Below are 23,663 nucleotides of genomic sequence, written 5' to 3' on the forward strand. Positions count from 1 at the left end.
ACACAAATACACACCATGCATACAACTTTATAAATTTAGGTATAGGAAGTCTCCAATGCAAAAACATCCCACATGAAAGCTAACATTCAAGTTAGAGATAAATACAAGCAAAAAAAATAAATAAATAAGCCTTTTATTTTCCTATTTTATCACTCCCTAAGGTTTCTATTGCTGTTATGGAATTGCTTTGAAAAATCTTAATTCTTTTAGAGAGTGTCTATGCTGCAGATGTGAAAACTTTCTTTGTGAGCCTTCATGAAAGAGGATGTATAAGGGTGGCAAAGGAAGTTTCACTTACTGCAACCTGTTCTCCAGAATTATATAATAGTGTACCAGGAAGGAATGGAAAACTTTTATTTTCCCCACCCTTCTCCATTTCCCGTTATCCCTCTTCCTCCTCCTTTCCCCCAAATGAGGCAATATTCAGGATCAAGAACAAAGGCATAGGCCCCGCTGTCTGGACCCCGTGGACTCGCGACCCGCTACCGACCAATCTGCCCGGCACTCGCGTGCACCATGTCTGGTTCCTCGAGCGTCACCGCTATGAAGAAGGTGGTCCAACAGCTCCTGCTGGAGGCCGGGCTCAACCGCGTGGTTTCCCAGGCAGCCGCAGATTTGAAACAATTCTGTCTGCAGAATTCTCAACATGACCCCCTGTTGACTGGAGTACCTTCAAGTACCAGTCCCTTCAGACCCCAGAAAGCTTGTTTCTTTTTGTAGTAGAATGAATTTTGAAGGTATTCTAAACCACTTTTCTTGAACCGGCGAATGTTCAAAGAGAGCAAAGAGAGCTAAATCTGAAGTCTCAACAAAAAGCTTACCCTGTAACATGTGCCATACTCTACAAACTTCTCTGCTTTTGTCAGTCCTTAACATCTACCTCTCGGAATTTTCATGAATTTCTATTTCACAAGAATGATTATTTTATATACACAGGCAGCAGCATACAAATAAAATACTTAGTATTAAAAAAAAAGAACAAAGACATATAGTACCAATATGATTTTGACATTCATTTTTAGAACAAATGGTGTTTAAGGAAAACCCCAAACAACTAGCTACCGATGGGACTTTGTTTCTATGAGAATATACAATCTGAAATACAGATGAAAACAACCACACTAGCTATCATTTACTCCCTGGGAAATGCCTACACTAATAATAACAGTTTATATTTAGTGACTTCTCACTATGTGTCAAGTTCAGTGCTAAACTATTTACTGCATTATCCCATCTAATTCTCACAATAACCCTACTTTGGAAGGGATTATTAGGATTCCTTTCTACAGATGAGGAAAGTGAGATTTAAAAAATTTAGCCCCATATTCAAAACCATGCAAAGTCTAAGTAGAAAAGCCAAGAGTATAAGAATGAGAACATAGACTATCTGACTTTGAAGCTGGTGCTGTTTATCATTGTGCTACATTAACAGGTGAATTTCAAAGAGTTTATTTATGTATAAAGTTATATATCCATAGATAAAATACCTTGAATTCTTAAGAAAATTTATTTTATTGAGAATATAATTGTGAAGGTTAATTCTTTTATTATTTTATCAAACCACATAATTCATTTTTGCCACAAAAAGAAGACCAAGCTGACAAGTAGGTAAATTTGAAACTCCCAAATTACTTATGTTTATAGTTTATTTCATAAAATCTGTAGTCAATTTTTCAAAACGTAGTGTTACAATGGCACAATAAAACAATGATAAAATAAATTGCCATTTTCCCCAACCAAAATTTGTAGATGTTTATTAGAGAACCACACTTTACGGTCACCAGAGTACAGGCAGCCCATTTGAAAAGTTATGGGCCTCTATTTTTACTTAGTTCATCAGAGATCCTTAATAAATACTTTGATTGAATAAATGATAAAAATATCTTTAAATATGGCACACAAAGAGGACTCAGTAATAAAATAATATATCTAAGTTTAAAATTAATGGCTCTGGTATTTACAGTAATAAATATAATAGGATAATGGCTTCAATATGATAAAATTAACAACTAGAAATACAAAAACAATTACAATGGTACATTAAATAAAATTAAAAATAAATGATCTCCTTGTTTCTATTCCAGTCACAATTCACAGAGGAAACCATGTTTTATCAAGACCAGTTTTGTTTCTTCTGGTGGATACCTTCATAATTCCACAGCATATGCTGCTAATCCTGTTTCTTTACTAATAGTGATAATCCTGCACGTTTGCTGCATGCTGACATTCTTTGCTAAAGGACAGTACTGAGGAAGCTGCTTATATTTTCTCAGTTAGTGTTCCTTGGGAGTAAATACTGATGATGTTAGTCAAGCGTGATAATCCCATTCTCCTTGCCATTGATTGATTTGTGTGACATAATTCTGTCAATAATCTATTAAAAGAAGTCTGCTGGGGGTCTTTAGGACAACATTTCTTTATTCTTTAAAAGAGACATAGAGCATGGCAAGGTCTTCTTTTCAGGGAACATTCTCGTGACAGTCATGTGATGGTTTTGCTACCGCCATCCTGTGACTGTATGAGGGGAGGTGACTCCCTTAGGGTGGCAGGGTCAAGCGATGGAAAGAGCATGAGTCTTTGAAGATGTGAAGTGCTAAAATAATTAACACATGTATGACAATTAACCAGGCTGGGTCTGGACATGTCTAAAAACCTAAGTCTACTTTTACTTATACTCATCAAACCACAGACCACATATTACTCAGGTAGTAATATGATATGGTGAAAAGATCCAAACTCTGGTGCTAACAACCTTGGTTTATTCTATTCAAATATTTAAATTTAGTTATTTCATCAACAATATATGAATATTTAACCATTGCTATATAACATATAGGAATCTATGACATTGGGAACCACTCTTAGTTTGGACATATGATTAGGAAGTTAAAAATACTAAACTAGCTTAGTATTACAAACAGGTAAATATATGTCAGAAAATCCATAGATTTAGAATCTAGAAGTATCATTAAACCCATTTCTATATGTGTAAAACAGGTGTTATAAGATACATGTACAAGATAAAGGCACTTAGAATTTCATTCAATCATTAATACATATTTATACTGTCTTAAGCTTTAGGCAAACAGCAGTGAACAAAACACATTAATAAGCATAAATGAATTCATTCATTGACCCATAATCAGTTTTAATTTGGTTTATGGATTATAAAAGTACAATAGACCACTTGGTCATGAAGTCATTGTATTGCATTGCATACTTTGATATACAAAACTGAAATGCCACAAGAGAACACACATTCTGTGTTATTTTAGGTACATGACATGGAGATCAGAGATTAGAATTTACATATTTTTAAAACTTGTCTATGCTAGCACCAAAATGTCACAGAATAAGAATGAAATTAATAAAATGAATGATATTAACAATAACAAAACAATCTAACCATGGTAAATGCTTTACATTCATTATCTCATGGAATACTCACCACAGCCCTATGTGGTGTGAGCACTTATAGTGATATTTTAGAGATAAATAAACCAAAGTTGAGGGAGGTTAAATGAGTAGCCTGAATTTTACAACTAGAAAGGAATGAAGTTAATATTTGAATTCAGACCAGAAATATAGGTTATGTAGCTTCCCATATGTTTTTTCTAATAAACTAAAAGAAAACATAAACATGGATATAGAAGGGCCTCTGAGATTTGGCAATAATTACCAGAGGTAGTACCCTGGATGTTGTATAAATTTTACCTCAGAGAGATCCCAATCTGTCACCAAAGGAAGAGCAGAGACCACCATTCTTCAGTTTATAGAAGCATATCTCCTCCAGTTAAAAGCTTTCTAAGGAAGTTAGTTTTGCCTAGAGCAATGTCACTACCTTCCATGGGGAATTTCAGAGTTTGTCATAAAAGCCTTTTAATTAAGCTGCAATATTTATCCAGTACGGTTTGTCTGTTTACACTAAACACGGTTGATGAGGAAGAATGTTTTCTCTTTCTTTTCCCTAAGAGTTTCTCATTGGAAGTGAGGGCACATAGGAAAACAGGACAAAAAAAGTAAATAAAGAGATGGTTGTGAAGGAGCAGGTCGGGGCGAGGAGGCTGGGCCAACGGGGGAGAGAAATGTGAGGCATCTGTCATGTTGTCAACAATTAAAAAAAACGAGAGAGATGGTAGTTTTCTGCCCACGTAAATTCCCAGCCTAGTACATACAAATGGAGCTGGCTTAGCTATCCACCTGCACCTGTTTCTTTGCAGCTTTAAGTTCCTGCTCTGCACCCTATGGTGCTCCTGTAGGTGCTCTATCTCATGCATCTGGAGCAGTTATTCCCCTTCCCTTTGACACTGAGACAAACTTTCTTTGCTGACAGAAATGGCTTCTTAAAGAGTTCAAGACTGTTCTGTAATGAGTTTAAACATTGACTGTAAACTATACAATCTACACAGAGAAGCTGCACTTATTTATACAAGAAGAATATTATAAATAATATTATTTCGGTGTGTCCCAAGAGCTCAGCATCTTTTAACTATTTTACTGGGAATTCTTGCCTTAAGTTTACTGGACAGAGAGGTGTACAAAGTACAGTATCAAGGACAAATAGCAAACCTTCAGTGAGAAAGCTTTCTCTACTACCACCATTCCTAGGCTATGCCCTCATTCGGGGATTCTACAAAGTCTGCAAGTCTGAGAAGTATATTTTAGATAAAGAAACATAATTTGAGGTTCTGAATCCCAACGTTATTTCTGTCATTTGCTAGCAACATCACTTTAAGTAAATCATGATACCATTTTCTCTTCTGTAGATGTGGTCAAATAATACCTCTCAGGTAACCATTTGGGGCCATAGAACATATCAAATGACAAAAATATGTGAAAATCTTTCTAAACTGTGATGATACATATGAAATGTGCATTGCTATTTGCCACCCAAAATATGTATAAAAATTGTGATGGCATATTAGGAATTCCTGAATTTGTAAGAAAGGGAAAATTGCTACACATAGCCAATTTAGGTTCAAGTTTTAGATTTTAATAAATCTTATGTGCTGGGATGAGCAAAATAATTATCTGGGATAAGCTTATTGTGCTAAAGCTAAGGGGTAAGCCCTAAAAGTCAGCATTGGTAAAACTAGGGCATTAGAAATGTCAAAAGAGAGCGCACTTAACAGCCATGCTGATATGTGCTGCTCCCCAAGCATTCTATTTGCGTCAAAAAATTTTAATAATGAGAGAAAAGTACTAGTCAGTTGGGATGATTTGCTGATTACTATTTCTATAAAATTAGCAGAATATTCCAGAGATTTTTGTACTTGATGAAGTTAAGAATATGTGAGAAAACAGACTTTAAAATATTAACAGCTAGTATCTAACTCCTAAACATGTAAGAGTCTGACAGTATGCCTTACAGACTTCCTAGTAACATCTTATCTGTGATTCTAATTGCTAAAGTATCTTTGATTTAATAAAATTCAAAAGTATTATATAAAATAGATTTGAAACTTAGTACCAGTCCTGTTGTTTGTTTTGTTCTGCAATCTAATCCAAATATTTAATAGTCTAAATTGGAGAAGGTTTAATACAGTAACTTAACTGAATGCCTAAGAACACTTGTTTGATTTCAGGCATTTCAGCAGAGATATTCTTTACTAAAAATAATATATAGTTTATTCTATTAGCATTAGTTAAAGCTAAACCACTTGGTTCTCTGCACAGTGACTTAATGTCTAACTCCTACTTTTTAAAAATCCAATTATCTATAGATAAGAGAGATCCCAAATATTTGTTAGTAAAATAAGAAAAAAAAATATTTTCTTTTTTATTTTGTGTCTCCAAAATGTACAAGGAGGTAGGTCAAATCAAATGTAATTGTCTGGGCCTCATTCTCTAATGGAGAGACTTTTACACCTTAGACCTAATGTGCACACATAGGCCTCTTGGAAATAGCATGGCTTGTGAGCTAATGATGTGCATCGCTAAATATTTTTACATTAGCGTGACATTTACAAATTATATTTTAATATTACAATTATTTTTGATGATTGCCCCTAAAGCCCTTTTATTTTTAGAAAATATGAAGCCTGCCTGGCCCACAGACACTCAAAACCCAAGAAGCTCCAAATTGGACTCATTATCTCTCCACCCCCGCCCTAAAGCTGCTGCTCCTCTGTGTTCCCTTGCTCCCGTAATGGGGCCACTCTCCTCCCAGTCACACAGGCAGGCACCTTCCATCATCTTTGACTCTGACCTCTCCTGACCCTTTAAATCTAATCAGCCAAGTCCTCTCAAATGTATCTTTGAAATGTCTTTGGAAATTGTCTCTTATGCTTCCTCCTCACCATTCATGTTGTGGTTCAGGCCCTAAGTTACGCCAAAGGCCTACCATTAAGCTCCCAGGAACCAGTGCGTTTTCCAAAATACCCTCCTTATATGGCTGGTATAATTCTTTTAAAACACAGACATGAATATGTAATCATTCTGGAAACATTTTGGCAGTAACACTTTACAGACAATGAAATTTGAATTCCTTAGCAAAGAATCAATCCCTTCACTTTTTTGTAGCATCTCTCCTTCCCTCCCCTCCCAATACCTCATGTTCTAACCCAACTACATGATTGGCTTATTTCCAAATATTGTACATTTTTCTCAGACAGTTTTCTTTGACTGGGTAATTGTTGCTACCATCTACACATTGGGGGGGGGGGGACCTAATCACTTTTCACATCATAATTCATTTCCTTTGTATCCTTGGGAAGAATTAATCATCTTTGCCACCCAGGTGCTTAACGGTTTGATTATTCCTCTATTATAATACCTACCACAATCTTATAAGAATTAAAATTTGTCAGATATGTATTAGGCAACCCCAGTCAGCAGAGACTCTTTAAATGCAGGGACCTTGTCTTTTAAAAGGTTATATGCTTCATGTTGCCTTTTCTATAATAAGGCCTAGACACGTGCTTAACCTTTTTAAAACTGTTTTACAAATGACTATTGATGCTGTTCATATTATATCATAAAAATAGCATTTTTCTTAGAAGCTTATCTAGGTTATGTTTGGGAGAGATCAATATAAATCAAGCATTAGAAAAAATACTCAAACCTCTGGACATGACATACAATATTTTTCATCATACCTCTGCATTATGATAATTGATGCACTTTTAAAAGGCCGAAGGAGTATATATATATGTTGCAAAAATGTTATGTTTCCTCAAAAACCTAATGAGAAAAGAAAGAGACAGATGGAATTCAATTGGCTAATTTTCTGCCCAGCTGCTTATCGATGAAAAATAAAGATGCACTGAACCTCTGCTTCTGTATGCTAAAGTGTTCAAACATTGTCTTCCTTAGTTAACCCTTATGCCAAGGTTGAGTAGCCAGTATCTAGATTAGCAGACACTATTCACCTGGCTGCCCCTTTTGTTCTCAGTTTTTCATGTGAAAGAGGAGAGTTCTAAAGATAGAACAATCCCTTGAAATTGGCTTGAATTCCTGAATACACAATTAGATCACTGTAAAGTGGAAAATCATATCACATTTATTTGAAATAGTTCAAAAATAATTCATATACTTTTTAAATTGCTTGTACTTCCCCCCCCCCACAGACTTTCCCAATCTTTAAGACTGTGAGCTGCAAAAAAAGTGCCAATTTGCCCTTTAAAAAGTAAGTAGCCGTAAGATTTTTGTCATATTTAAAGTGAAATGAGAAATTTCCATTTCCAAGGGTAATTCAGGTCCCAAGTAACTTAACTTCAATTCTTTTTTTTAAAAATATATTTTATTGATTTTTTACAGAGAGGAAGGGAGAGGGACAGAGAGCTAGAAACATCGATGAGCGAGAAACATCGATCAGCTGCCTCCTGCACATCCCCCACTGAAGATGTGCCCGCAACCCAGGTACATGCCCTTGACCGGAATCGAACCCGGGACCCTTCAATCCGCAGGCCGATGCTCCATCCACTGAGCCAAACCGGTTTCGGCAAATTCTTTATATGTTTTACTAGTGTGTGTATGTGTGTGCATGTACACATTTTGTGAAACTCCTTCGTGATATTTTAAATGCTAATAATTGTGTGTGTGTGTGTGTGTACGCGTATGTGCGTGTGTGTAGGAAATCTTCTTTCTCTCTAACTTGCTCTCAAAACCATCTTAAAAGTCCAATCTTCCCAGACCTTCTGCTTTAATGGGCTATTCTTATGGGTGTTATTTTGATTCTCTGAAACCATTACCCAAGCTTTTCTTACCCCATGACTCTACAACTACCTATTTGCTTCCCCATTTATCTGTAGTTGGATTAGGAAAATATCAAATCTACAGAATAGCTTGTCCACATGGTGATTTTTAACTGAGTTACTAATATACATGATTAAAATATTTTGTAGACAACATCCCAGCTTCTGTGAAATTCTGAATATCTAATGACATACATCCTAGCAAGTCAGAGTCACATGGAGGCTACAGGTTTATTTCATTCAGGGTTAATTCAGGAGAAAGAAACCACGCTAGTTATTTGCACAGGAAATTTTACATATAAACATTATTAGTAACAAGGGATGAACTACTAAGGGGTAAAGAGAGCCCCACAGGATACACGGGTAACATCTATACGAAGCAGCCACCACCCTATGGCTGAGACAGAATGCCAGGGATGAAACCGACTTGAAAGAGAGCACCCTCTTATGTTCCCTATTGTGTTGATGAATACTAGAACAATTCCTCTTGAAGATAATATTTGATATATTTTTATTCTTTTATTTCACATACACACATGCACACACACACACACACATACACAAACACATGCACACACTAATATAAGGAAAGACTGTTCCTGGGTATCACTGAACAAACTTTGAAGTATGAAATATTGAAACATTGAGAACTTTAGAAGAATCTCTGTTTTCTCTCATTGTCACTCACTTTAAGTGTGCTCTTAAAATATATAATTTCAGTGACTATTTATGGAAGAGAGCCACTATAATGAGGGCATTATACGTTGTAAAAGAAAAACAATTCATTTAGTCCTAAGAAATATACTCTGCTATATTTTCAAAATGTTATTGGGAACTTAGGATTTTTAAGAACAGAAACAGGAGCATAAAAATATAACTAAACTTCAAAAGCCCTGTGACAGCATGACTGGGGTTATATAACCTTCTTTGATCTCCTATAAATAAAAAATCATTTCTGCAAACCTTAGAGGAGAGAGCTGCAGGGTTTAAATTTTAAGAGTGTTCATTTTAATGAAAAATCTGAGAAAACCAAAGGAGTGTTGGGGATTGATGAGAGAATTGGCTCTATTCTGCACCGGGCTACTGGGGTTGTGGATTCTTGCCAATGGGTAAAGCACCTCTCAGGTATTTATTTAGTTAAAACATTCTAACCATTATTTCACTCATTTATGAAGTATGTTGGAAGGTCTCTGGGGCTGCATAAGACATTTTTAAAACTATTGTCGGGGTAATAGTGCCAATTGAAATTCAGTGTTTGAAGGAAGCTGCAAAGTAATATCCTTGAACTTATTTAATGGGTTTCTTTGAGGACTTGTAAAGCTCCCTTTGTATAAATGGACTGCTCACATTAACCTATGAAGAGGAATGTTTGGCTTGCATCTCTATAAAAAGTCATATGGATGGCAAATTTGGATGCTGTTATAAATTGGGGTCATGTACTCAGATAGATAATGAAATGAATATTATCATTTTGCACTTACTTGAGATTGCAGGAATTATTGAAAATAGAGAGAGGAGAGAGAAAGAAGTCAATGATGGTATAGACTACAGGCTTCTTACTATTTACTTATGATTTATTTTACCTTTTTTCCCCTCTCAATTATTTTACATCCAATTATCTCTACATAAAATCCAATAGACATTAAGAGATGAGTTCAAAGGGTTGAGATTTAGATATAGAATAGTCACTTGATTATATAATCCAGCTATGGTACAACAAAATTTAAACAGACATTTGAAAAATATTCTAAAACAAAAAAATATATATTTTCTGATTCTAACATTTATAGTTGTCTAGTTAATATTCAAGTTATTTTTCAACTGTAACTGTTAATGAGTTTTGTTTATACTGTTTAAAAAGCTATAACAAGTAGTAGTATAAAATGGAAGTTATACATTGTTTAGCATAGTAAATGAGTTAATACTGTATGCAAACCAAAAATTTAATTGAAATATATATATTTCATTTAGTGTTTATTATAAAGCATGGTTGTTCAAAACCCTGACTCTTTTTTTCCCCCAAGGTCTCTTGTATTTATAATTCTTAGTCAATAATTTTAAAGGAGACTCCCAGAAACCAGTCACACTAAATGAAAATGGACAGCAGGTGGCTTTAAAGACAAATGTGATCTTGGCAATGAAAAACAAATATTTAACAATTTTGCTTTTTGAGGAGAACTTAGATTGCTGTCTAGGGAGTTTTTGCATTTGCATACCAGTTAGGTATGGACTGCGCTGTCAGATTTTGGTATGTTAATGAATAAGATTTGCTAGTATATTTGTATAGTCTTAGTTTCCTACATATTTTACTAAACCTGTTGGAAGAGGGTCCACCCTGATGAAATTGAAATATCACTTACAGTTAGCTAAATCCAGAATAGTTTTTTTTTTAATAGCCTGGAATATGGTGTCTAAACTCTGATGAGTGCTCAGAAATGGAACAAAACCTGACTCACCAAAACATTGCTTCCCACTCTTAATGATCTTCATAGGTATATCTAGGATTTTTAAGAAAAAAAGGTACCTTCAGATATGAATTATTTTTTAAACTTTTGCTTAGTTTTTTTTCTGTGCCAAAATGACTAATCAGTAAACATTCTAAGCATTCTACATTTTTTAATACTTTGTGTACTGAGCTAAATATCGAGAGCTATGTAACAAATTTGAAACACTATGCTGATATTTCTGTTGATCTCTCAACAATAGTTGCCCCCCACCTCCAATGTCCAACCTCCCCTCCCGGCCCCAAGCATCTCATAGGCTGGAAACCAATCTTTCTCAGGCTTCCCCGCCATCAAGGTTCTATTTCAGGGTTAACAATGACAGACTCTGAGTGATATTTGGAAAGAAGAAGAGCATGAAAAGCCATTTTTGTCCTGACAATAGCTGGCTAACAGAAAGGCTGTGGCATATGACTTCCTGCAGTTTTACAAGAAAATTTATCTTCCATTTTAGTGAATTCTCTTCTTCAGTTCTGCAGGTTGCTGAGATCATTGGTGAGGGTTCTTTGTGATTATCATATTGTCTGAAATTCTGAACTTTAGAAATGTTTTCCAAGGCCTGTTTTTCCAACCATACTAACAGTTTTATTAGCTTCTATTCCCCTGTACTTAATTCCCCCTAGAAAAACCTAGGAAAGTTTCTGTTTTTCTGACAAAACCCTGACTTTAACCAATTGCGACTATGTGAAAACAACCCTTCAATTATTAGACACTTCTAGAATGATATGGCTACTGAACTATTTTCTTCACCCCATCTCTCTATTTACCTGTACTCTTCTAGAAATTCTATCCAAATTCTGAAGAGCATTGATCATGCAATTTTCTTCTCGGATAATGTCAAATACTACTACCCATCCACTCAACTTACTGCCTCTCATTTACAAAATAAAATTGAATCCCCTTAGTTAACTTTCTCCTTAGGAACCATCTGATTCAATATTATTTCTCACTTCTCTCTTTTATATACTTTATGCACTAGCCAATTGGAACATTAAGTGTCTAAAATCAACTACAAGTATTTTTTAAATTATTTCAATGACATTGTTTCAACCATTTTTTCAACTGAAACTTTTGTCTCCACTTGCCAAAACTCAACCTATCTAAAAAGATCCTTGTAGTATCATTTCCCAAAGTAGATATTATATCTTTCTCATATCATGTTCCTAGGAGTGACTAGGACTATCCCCATAAATTCCTGTTTAGATTTCTTTTTAGAATATATAATATCACTCAGTAATACCTTTTTTGTTATGGTTGTTAATCCTCACCCAAGGATATTTATTTCCATTGATTTTTGGAGAGAGTGGAAGGGAGGGGGAGAGACACAGAGAGAGAAACATCAATGTGAGAGAGACACATTGATTGGTTGCCTTTGCATATGCCGCCACTATGACTGGGTATTGGGCCTGCAACCCAGGTATGTGCCCTTGACCAGAATGGAACCCTTGATCCTTCAATCTCCAAATTGATGCTCTAACCACTGAGCACTGGCTAGGCCACTAGAGCAATACCTCTCTTTTTTTCTTTTTTTTTTCTTTTTACTCTTATTTCCTTATTCCAATCAGAATGCCTCACAGAAACATCCAGAATATTTGATGACATATTTGGGCACTGTGGCCCGGTCAAGCTGACACATAAAATAAAGCATCACAGAGGCTAACAACATTTGCGTAGTGACTCTTTTGTAAATTATAGTAAAATGAAAACATGAATTTACTATATAATTATTTTTTCATATGTGGTAAGAAAACACAATTAGCCATATGGTAGACATGGTTAACTACACTTTATACTAATTTCTGTGTTCTGTTTGGCTCACCTAATTAACTCTACATTGTACTCCAGACATGACTTTTCTACAGGAAGCCCTTGGGGAATCTTTTGGATAAACTCTAAGTGCTCAAGAGAGGCAGATGAGCAACAAATAACTGTCTATCAAAGAAATCAAAGTATTTGTTCCTCCACCCAGGAAGAGGAATTTATAATATTAAGACTAGTGATTGTTTAACAGTTATATATTGATTTGCATACATTTATTATGTAGTCTGCACTCCTCTTAAGTGCTGTAAATCATTAAAAATTGTAATTATCAAATAGAAATGTATTAACCCATCATGAACAAAACAAAATATTTTATCAGCCAGTTTATTAGAAAGTACATTGGATGGATTAATCAGTGACTCCTTACTAAGCTAGCTTTCTAGAAATTTTGTTTTATTTTGAATTACTTTAAAATTTTGTTTTAAAACCTTTTAATTAGAAACATTTCCAACCTACATAAAAGCAAAGAATAATCCCGCATACCCATCACCCAGCTTCAACAGTTATGAAGTTATGATAAATCTTGTTCCATATATGCCTTTTATTCATCTCCCAACAACCAAGACATCAAGTCATCCGTAAATATGACTGCATGCAACTCTAAATAAGAACAAAGAAAAAAATTATAATACAGTTATCACAATAAAAGTTAACATTAATTCTATAATTTCAAATAACCAGTTCAAATTTCTTTTTCACTTTGCTTGTCTACTTGTCTGTTTGTCTAAATAAAGATCTAACTCCACACTCTATATTTGATTAAAATCCAGTTCTACTAAAAAGTTTCTAACTCTACTTTATGAACTCTGTCTGGCAGCTATATTTCAACATGTCTCTTAATTTTCAGTTTTCCATCTTTACAGAGAAAGAAAATAGGAGATACTAACACTGCTGTGTATAATATTTGAGCCACATGATATATTTTACTTAATTTAATCTAAAAAAAATGTTTGGAGAAGAAATTAGGTTTTATCTTTTCTTTTTACAAAAAGAAAATTAGGATTCAGAGAGTTTACACAGTCTGAATGTTTCCATACTGAGAAAATTGAACCCAATCTATGTAACTCAAGGCCTTGCCTTTCATTTCCCAGAATAGCAATGGATTGGGATCCTGTTGATAGGCCTGAGTATATACCGAATAGGGTCAGATTAGGGAGCAAGTGCTCAGCCAGTGCAACCTCTGTTCCTGGTTGTTAGGGATGTGCTGCCACCAATGCCTAATCTGGTTAGCATTCCTCTCTTCCAGGTTTAACATAAATGCCCCTTCCTCAGAGAAGCCTCCCATTGCCCCAACTCCCAGCCCCATCTCCACCAGGATATGGTTAATCTCTGTATTACAGTCTCTTTATCTTTCCCAAATAACACTTTCTCCAATTCAACAACTCCTTTAATAATTATTTTTTAATGCTTATATCAACCAGCAACTACTAAAAAAAAAAAAATGACAGAAGAGAGTATATCTACCTTAGCTGGGTGCTATATAAGTAATTATTGAATAAATATACATAGAGATATATGATCATATATACCTTTGTTAAACTATGCATATTTTTTTAGTTATAGAGAACTAGACCAAAAACATTTGGGCATCATTGCCCTATAATATTAGTTTAACTATGCATTCATTCTATGAAAGAGATGAAAGAATATGAATACTAAAGGGTAATATTTCTTAATCAATCAAATAACTTGGTTTAGGGCTGTTTTCAGAGTAACAAATTTTTTCATGCTATTGATGATGGCATTAATGGGCTATGAGTTAATTAAAGTCTATTTTTTTCCTCTCATGGTTTTATTTTAAAGAGCTACAAAGAGATGCATAATTGGATTCAAAGTTAGCTGTTTTATTGCAATCTGCAAAGGAACAAGCACACTGGATACCTCCTAGTTATGGCTGATGAGGAAAAAAAATGAGCAAAAATTAAAACTTTATTATTATCTAGCTTAGAAAGATACCACTTATTCACCTCCAAACATATTTAAGGATTTAGTAGTTATACAATACATGGGCAAGGCACATGCCATGAGACTTTTTCAAAATATTCGAACACCCATATTCCAATTTTTGAGAGTATGGCATTGTCTTCAATACTGTTTTCTATTTTATTTATACTAATAAATGAACTTTCATTCTATAGGATAATTTCACATACTTGAAAGAAACCTGTCACAGGTTTTTACTTAAAAGAAACATTAACTAGTAAAAACCTGTCACAATTGAGTAGTAGCCTAATATGCAAGGAATCAGGCTAAAATAACCTACTATGTGACTTCAGACAAATTTTTTAGTTGTACTGGTACATTAGATATTTTTTATTTGTTTTTTATTGAGAAGTGTAGGCTACTTAGGGATTGATACTAAGTTTGATGGAGTTCTAGATCAAAAATTGAAAACTGATGAACTTGGGGCCAACTCCAGCCTGAAAATGTGTTTTGTTTTACCTGCACAGTATTTTAAACTTCTTTTTAAAACCTATTAATTTCTTCTTTTTTTTTTTTAGATGAGGTTTGTGTATAAAAGTTTGTATTTAAGCCTTCTGTAAAAAACTCACAGACATGGCAAAACTGAACCAGCAGTCTTATGGGGTCATTAACTGAAACCGAGGACCTGAATAGCTAGCTCCCTTTTGGGTGGGCAATTTGCCATTGTCCCCACTAATCTCTACTTTCCTCCTGATATCAAACCCAAGTGCCACAATCAAACCACTTTTTCCTTTGGCTTTATTGAAAGAAAGAAGGAAAGAAGGAAAGAAAGGAAGGAAGGAAGGAAGGAAGGAAGGAAGGAAGGAAGGAAGGAAGGAAGGAAGGAAGGAAGGAAGGAAGGAAGGAAGGAAGGAAGGAAATTCAGACTATTAAATAATTTACACGGGTTACTTTTCAGTTTTCTACTCCTTTAAATATGATTCCAGAGGTAAAAGTGTTTTCCTCAGAGTAGGTTGATAATATATATCCCATTGAAATATCACCATTTTGTGTGTACCTCCAACACCTTGAAACATGGTGTTCCTATTCCTACGTTCCTGGCTGTCACTGATATCTGCTTATCTTAAAAGCAGTGTCCCTTTGAATCTTACCTTCCAGGGCAACATCCCTTGCTCTCTTCATCCAAATCCTTCCGCACCAAATCCCAGAACAGAGTTCCCTGTCAGATTATTTGAAAAAATGTATTTGCACTTTAGTAATGACCTTCACCGTAAAGGTTCACATTATAATTTGACAAACCCAACAGTAAACCAACTTCAATTTCAAAGCCTACAGAAAAATGCTGCCTTCTAAACATGAGAAAGTGACTCTAAAGCTAAACATTTTCCAGCCTCTAGTGAGTTACAGAGGTTTCCCAGGTGCCTCAAAACAGACAATGGGGTGGTGCGGGCAGGGGCGGGTGGGGGGACATGCGTAGGACGGTAGAGGGGCGGAAAAGGTTAATGGGAGAAAAAGGAGGACCTATGTAATACTTTCAACAATAAATATTAAAAAATAAAGAATTAAATTGTGAACAGGTTTAAAAAAAGATGCAATGGGAAAGTCAGGCACAATAGTTTGCATGAAACATCCATATAATTAAGAGAAGGTTTGTTCGAAGGGATAGAGTAATCTGGAGAAAGGAGTCAGTTGTTTTATAGTACAACTAACTAGTAGAACTGAACAAGACACGTTAGTTGTTTCTGGGATAAGCCTCTCACTGTAAAGATGAGGTAACTGAGAATCAGGGAGGTGAAGTGCTTTGCTGACAATCACTTATTCTTGCAGAAACCAACGATCTGACTTCCAGCCGTGTTCCTACATTAAGCTACAGAGCTTCTAATGTGAGGAAAGACATACAGTGCAATCCTCTCTCTATTGATAGACTGGCATTATGGAAAGAGAGAAGCCCGCATTTCTCCACACTGGGCAGCAAGATTGGCTAATCTTTTACAAAGTAGTGCTGTCAAAGGGAATACTAGTGGCTTTGAAATTATAATAACAGATCTCATCTTACTCTCCCTCTCTTTATTGTAAAGGAATGAGAGCTCCAGCTTAGTTTATTTTTATTAGGATGTACTTTAATTGAGTAAGGATGGATTAAAGCTTACCTTGGAAAGAAAAAAAATAAAGTTCTCTGTAAATTACCATGATTTTTCCCCTCTAGATAATTCTTTCTCAGAGTTAATAGGAGGAAGGAATTGTTTTCTAGGAGTAGTAACAGGAACAGGTGTGCATTCAAGGTTGGTGCTTTCCTAAACTCTTCAAATAAAAGCTGAAAATTCATATGAATCTCATTAAGTGTAAATGTGCTTGTCTTAAATACACTTTCAGCTGTTACCCTGACATTGAAGTAGATCTCTGAGTTCAACTGGTTCATAAGGGCTTGGTTAGGGTAACTTAGATGTTAATTTTAACATTATAAAAATGTAAAGAAGAATCAACTTCATTTTTAATTGGATCCTTCACTAGGCCCATGCTGACTAGTTTGGGATTTGATCCATGTATTTGAAAATCCGTTGCATTTGAAGATGAATGTTTGGCTTTACTGGTTTGCGGTGTTTCTTTTCTGTATTTTAAAAAAATTCCCTTGTTTGTTTTGTGCTAGTATCATGGTGACATATAACTTCTATGAGTGTTTGCAAGTTAAAGCACACATGTGTCACAAATTCTGACAGTAAATAACTAAAGTATTTAAATAAAATTGTGTATGTGCTCTAGTTGTCTGATTGAACAAATTTGTAGAGCAAGATTTTATTCTGATCTATAATTATAGCTACCAATGACTGCCATGATCCTGACTGAGTCAGAATAATTTACATACTAAGCAACCATCTGTAGACATGTTCATAGTCCTTCATCTGCAGTGCTCAACATCACATGGGAATTCTGAAACTACCCTGGCCACTGGGGAGCTTTAAATACCATGGTTGTAGGCTAACAGCTAGGAACAAATTGTTCCAGACATTTAATTCCCCCCTCCCCCCTTATTATTACAAGGTTGCCTAATGATCCAAGAAAAGTGTGTAACAGTTTGGACCTTTAATGACAGAACAATTGGTAAATTGAGAGGATTCTTTTTATTTTATTTTTTTAAATGTCCTTGATCCTATGTTGAATAACTTAATGCTTACAAATCAGAAAAGAGTTACTATCATTTCCTTTGAAAAGTATAAATACTCATAGTTTTGGACCATAGTCACAAAGTATATTGTAAATCTATCAGCATGCTTTCTTAAAGAGAAATAAAATTATGCTCTCTTATTGCTATCTAAGGCTAATCTAAAAAACAAAATTATTTTAATGTCTTTAGCAAAGATGTTACAAAAGAGGTGGAAAGTTGTATAGACCCCAGATTGTTAATTTATAGAACACTGTTTATATTAAAAACAACATTCATGCAAACATTATTTAAAAATTATAAGTGGACATAGCATTATTCTTAGTAATAGTTTATTTATGGGACATTAAACAATTAGGAAAAACTAGTTAAAATTATTCAGAGCTGCTCAAATTTTGTTCATTTAAAATGCTCTTATTTGTAAAAATGTAAGCATCTGCAGAGAAGACTAGGTGCCTGTGAAGAAGTCAAGGCCAGGGAATATATTTCAGATTTGTGATGTACCCCTTTCTCCTTTAGCTAGAGACATTGCATTTTTGAGCAAGAAAAGAAAGGAAAAAGGGAAAGGACATTTCAGAAAGAAAGCCCATTAATAGCACAAAAACACATGAGTGGTGTTAACTGTGTAGCTGAGGGATATAAATAGAGGATAGAGATCCTAAAATGTTAAGCTTTAAAATTTTAAAGAGGGATTTCCCATTTATACTGAATACTATAATGCCCCTGCCAAGAAGTCATTTTCATTAAGTGAATGAAAGTGCTCCCTTAAAGAAGGGAAGGACTTAACACAGAAAAGTGACCAAGTATAGGGTTCTCAAAGAAAAAATACTTGAGCGAAAGATAAAACTCTCAAGGCAGGTCTATACTGTATAATTTTATCAGAACAGGAGGTAATGACATTTACCTGTGCTCAATCATGAATTACCTTTATGAGGTACACCTGAATGACACAAAACATCTGGTACAGATGAGTTTAATTTCTCAATATACCCTATCACCAGGCTGGTTTTCTATTTGGGCTTCCCATGCCCTGCATGACAGACATGTAGAGCTGATGTATATTATTATTATTCCTACTAATACTGAAGATATATGATGGAACCCCTCCCCCAATTGCCTATTTTTATTAAACTCCAGAAAACAAAGTGTTTGGAAGGGTTTTTTTTATGTTTTATATACCAAGACTGGCAGGTCATTTGGTCAAGCTCATAAATCACTGATGCAGAAGAGGCACAAAATAGAAAACTGGCTCCTGGTCTGTCAACTCTAGATATCACTCGAGTGCAACCGAAATATGTTTTGCATTTCATTCTGTTTCAAGATAATTAATTGTTATAGAAATTAAACTCTGGTTGTGCCTTGATTACCTGAGAGTCTCAAAACTTGGTCAAATTAGTCATTTCTGGAAATTATTAGTTTAAAATCAACACATGTCAAATAGTGAGGAATGAAATTAAAGCACAGACCTCACATTGATTTATAGGCATTGTGCTATTTCTCATTCATAACCCCTGTCCTCTAGGAAAATTATACCGCTGTAGAGCATGGTTAAATCCAGGTGGTTATAAAGAGTATTTCTGTTCTTATTTAAATAAAATAGATTCCCCATCTTAAAGCAGAAGTAAATTTTATAATCCACAAACCTATTCTGCTAATCAAATGAAGACATATATATATGGTCAATTTGGCCTGTCCAATCCAAATACTTCTCTGGAATAAGGAAGGTCAAACCCAGGAGCGTTTGGGGATCTTCCCAAATTAGAAAATCAAAATAGTTCGTCATCTTTGTGGCCAAGAAGGGAATCCCTAAGGAACAAATATGTTTTTACAATATTCTCATCTCACTTTCTCCTAGCACTGAATGTTCACAGAAAATATAATATAGTATTTTTATTACTTTATTTGTAATACTGTGTCCTATTTTTAAAAGTTGTTCCTTAGGCCAGAGGGGTAAATTATGGTGAATTTCCAGGTTATGTTGACATATTCATCAAGCTTTTAAAGTATACCTAGACAAAGAATGTGTAACAACTCCATGAAACCTAGAAAGTCAAAAACAAACAAGCAAACAAAAATTTTTTTGAAAAATAATTTTAATTTTCCTGTAATCCCTAATACTTTAAGAAATAAGAAATATGTAGAACCTATGGAATAACTATGTCATTTTTTTCTAAAAAGTTGTCTGAGTTCAACAAATTAGAAATTACAATAATAGCAGGTCAGAAACAGTGGTATTTTAGGAAAAAACAATCATATTCCCAATTTACTACTTAAACAGTTTTGGAACAACATTCCTGGATTTCCTGGTTACTGAGATTTAGTTCCCCAGAAGAATTAAATGTATGATAAAATTCTCTATCATGTAGTGGGTATATGTAATATTAATAATATTGTATTAATATCAATTTATTTCCTAATCTTTGTTGCTGAATTATGAATAATTAATCCTGGCCCCCTTTTTTTAACCAGCTCTAAGTAATCACTGTATGAAAACTCAATAGGTCAACATTTGATCTAAAGGAAAAGTGATCCCACAATTTCATCTTCAAGAATTCATGGAGTCTAGATAGAATCATGGAAAAATAAGAATGCTGTGCTAACTAACCTACTCAGTGCAAGAGGACTAATGGATATTTCCAGATACTTATATAGACTTTTTTAATATGGGGTTTACATTTCTTTGCTATTCTAAAAAGACAAACATGAACATAATCTGGTATGCTAGCATGTAGTTTGTGTTGCTGTTAAGTTTGTACTTAGAATCTCATCAGTGCCAAAGCAATTTCCTAGCTGGCAGTGTTAAATTTCTAATTAAGGATCTCAGGTTGAGAAATTCTACCCCACACAATTTTGGGGATATAGTGGGAATAATTTTGATAAAAGATTAATCTGAATCAGCTGATCACAAAATATGTCATTTTGGGGGATGAAAAAAATAAGGAAAAAAATTTGAAAAAGTATGTTATGCCTCTTTCTTTTGTAGTTATCTAATCTAATATTAGAGAAACATGGTAATTAACTATAACTTCGCTACCCTTCCCATTGGCTAATCAGGGTGATATTCAAATTAACTGTCAAGCAAGATGGCGGCTAATTTGCATACCGCAGGCAGGTAGGGCCAGCTGGAGCTGCCATCCAACCCTGTGTGGCGCCTAAACCCCAATGCCAGCCAGGTCCCCCGTGTGGGGCCCCTAGCGGTGGGGGGCGTGAAGGCGGGAAGGAGCTGCCTAAACCATGCCCCCAGCCGGGACCCCTATGTGCAGCCCAGGGCGGCAGGGGGCTTGGCAGCACGAACAAGCTGCAGAAGCCCCAACACCAGCCAGGAACCCTGTGTGAGGCCCTGGGCAGGCGGGGCCTCCACAGCGGCAGTGTTCGGACCCAGATCCCCAGCCTGCCCTGGGGTCCTCTCAAGGAGGGGCTGGGGGCCTGGGGTTTACTAAACTTTACTGGAGCTGCTCCCCACACCCCAGCCCCTGCCCCAGAAACACACTGCCCACAGCAAGGCGCCCAGCAGCATCCTGACAGGTGGGCGGCGGGAGAGCTGAGTAGAATGGGGGCTGCAGGGAGCCACGGAAGGGCTGGGCTGCGGGAGCCAAGCTCCGGGGGTCTCAGGAGAGAGCCTGAAGGTAGAGGAACCTTTGGCAAAGCGGCTGCCAGGAGCTGCAGCCATGGGGTCTGCAGGCGCACGCACAGGCCTCCGCCTGATGGGCGATCCTGGGCAAGCGCCATGGCTTTGGGGAAGCTGCTGGCCAGGAGGTGGGCGGCCCAAGGGGTGCAGAGCAGTGCCAAGGTGGGGTGCACTGGAAGGGGCTCAGACCTGGGCAGGGTGCTGGCAGGCGGATATGTGCCTCGCCCAGGGAGAGTGAGGTTCTGTATTGGCCCCAATAGACGGGAAACAAGAGGAGATGACTGCAGGCGTGGAAGGACGCCAGGGTGGAGGGGCGCAGACTCACAGCCCTGTGGCGGGGGTGGGGGGACAGCGCCACCTCAGTGGAGGAGCACCGCACTGCTGGGTACCCCACTACGGCGGTTTGGTGAAGCTCCCGGCTCTGACCAGGCCTAGCCTCGGCCTGCACACTTGAGAGGCCAGGACTCCTACTCCCACCTTGGCCCCAAAACAAGCCTGTGCCCGCCCCGCCCCCAGTTCTCGCCCCACCCCATGGGGGTGCACACCTGCAGGGTGAGTGCAAGCCTACCACCTGCTCCTCAGAAGGGGGGGCAGTAAAGAATGGGGTGGGGCGGGGGAGAGGAAAGAATGTGGGGCATCCATGATGAAGAGGTGCTGGAGAATGAGGCTTGGAAGCCTCAGGGGGAGGTTTGTTCTGTTTGCCCTGCGGCTGTCCCTTAGGAAAGGCGGAGAGCCGGCTGTGAGGGCTCCCTGCGCGAGGAGTTCAGTTCCATAGCCAACTGGAATTGGCCTCAGTTTCCTGGTCTGTAAAATGGATTAAGCGTGTCCCAGGGTCTTCACTGAGCTTTGAGGGCCAATTGAGATACTATATAAAGAAAATGAGGGAAGACATGAGAAAGAAAAGGAAGGGCGGGCAACACAAAAGAAAGATTGGAAGGAACCTGTAAACCTATTGTCACTTAAATAGGGAATATAGTCAACAGTGTTGTAATGACGGTATGAAGCCAGGTGGGTACTGGAAATATCAGGGAACACTTTGTAAAGTATATGGTTGTCTAACCACTCTTCTGTAACTAATAAACTTGAAACTAATACAAAATAATATTGAATGTAAAGAAATGAAAATAGGAGTGAAATTTTTCTAAATTTCAAAGTTTAAAAAAAAGCCTGTAAAGGAAGGAAGGGGGAGAATAAAAATAATGCTTTTCATTTTACCAGTTTATTGTCTTTTCAGTATATGAAAAAGACAGTTGTCTTTATATGGTGCTTTTATGCTTTTCTAAGTCATTATCTCATTTGATGTTCAGGGCAATTTAACAATAAGATAATTATTCCCTCCTCTATTCAAAGAAAGGAAATCTTGGTGCCAGGCCCCAATGATTCAATCGTCAATCCCTTATTGTAAAGCAGGGTTAGTGAAATTTTCTGAGAAGGGTCATATCTATACTAATAAAAGCCTTGGGGGTAATCTGGCCAGCAGAGGAGGGCAGTTGGGGATGATCAGGCCGGCAGAGGAGCTGTTAAGGGGAGATCAGGCTGGCAGGCTGAAGCAGTTAGGGGCAATCAGGCAGGCAGGCAGGTGAGCGGTTAGGAGACAGCGGTCCAGGATTGTGATTGGCAACTATGTAGCATTCTTACCGTAAATGTTTAATTTGAATTAAATCATGAAACAGATACAAATATTATATCACAAAAGCAGTTGATTTTGATTATTCAGTTTCAGTATTACAGGAGATTAAAAAAGACAGGGCACTATTGTTAGACACAAAGGAACTAGAGCTTTCAGTTAACTGTAACATGTGATCCTTGATTGAATCCTGGCTCAACAACAAATCAACCCTAAATGCATTAGTCCATTTGTTAATGGATGTGCATATGACTGTTTTATCAATTTAAAAATCTTTTAGAATTAGAATTATGCAGTCATCATAATTATATGGAAAATACCCTTAGGCATTTTTTTTTTTACTTCTAATTTTTGAGGACCATACAGAGTCATGGTTAATGCAACTCATTTAAAATTGGTCCAGAAAAAATGTGTGTCTATATAAAGAGAGACAAAGTGGTAAAATATTAATAATTAGTAGATTAAGCTAGATGGGTGTTTGTATTATACATTTCTTTCAACTTTGCTATTGGTTTAAAATGTATCTAAACAGAATCTTGGGGGGCGGGAAGGAAAGTGTTTTTCATTATAAATTGTGGGGTCAACTCACCATTAAAATCTAAATATTTTTATCAAGGAAGTTTTACTGAGCATAAACACTTCCTGAGAAATGTCTTCATTGCCAACTGTGAGTTCCAAATAATGCCATTTGTTGAGATGGAATGACATACAATCAATTCTTGTAATGGGCAAGTTCACACACTGAAATTGTGATTACTTCATCTCATATGTAAAGCTCTGGACAATGCAATAATAATCTTTTCCAGTA

At 36.4% G+C, this 23,663-nt stretch overlaps 1 protein-coding gene across 1 annotated transcript; it reads left to right on the forward strand.

Moving 5' to 3' along the window:
* The first annotated feature begins 453 nt into the window (after positions 1 to 453).
* LOC132229461 (guanine nucleotide-binding protein G(I)/G(S)/G(O) subunit gamma-5-like) lies at positions 454 to 780 on the forward strand. Its single transcript, XM_059686076.1, has one exon. It carries the CDS (start codon positions 517 to 519, stop codon positions 718 to 720), a length of 204 nt encoding a protein of 67 aa, XP_059542059.1. The 5' UTR covers positions 454 to 516; the 3' UTR covers positions 721 to 780.
* The last annotated feature ends 22,883 nt before the right edge of the window (positions 781 to 23,663 follow it).

The sequence above is a fragment of the Myotis daubentonii genome, chromosome 3 (assembly GCF_963259705.1).
Source record: "Myotis daubentonii chromosome 3, mMyoDau2.1, whole genome shotgun sequence".
Classification (NCBI taxonomy): Eukaryota; Metazoa; Chordata; class Mammalia; order Chiroptera; family Vespertilionidae; genus Myotis; species Myotis daubentonii.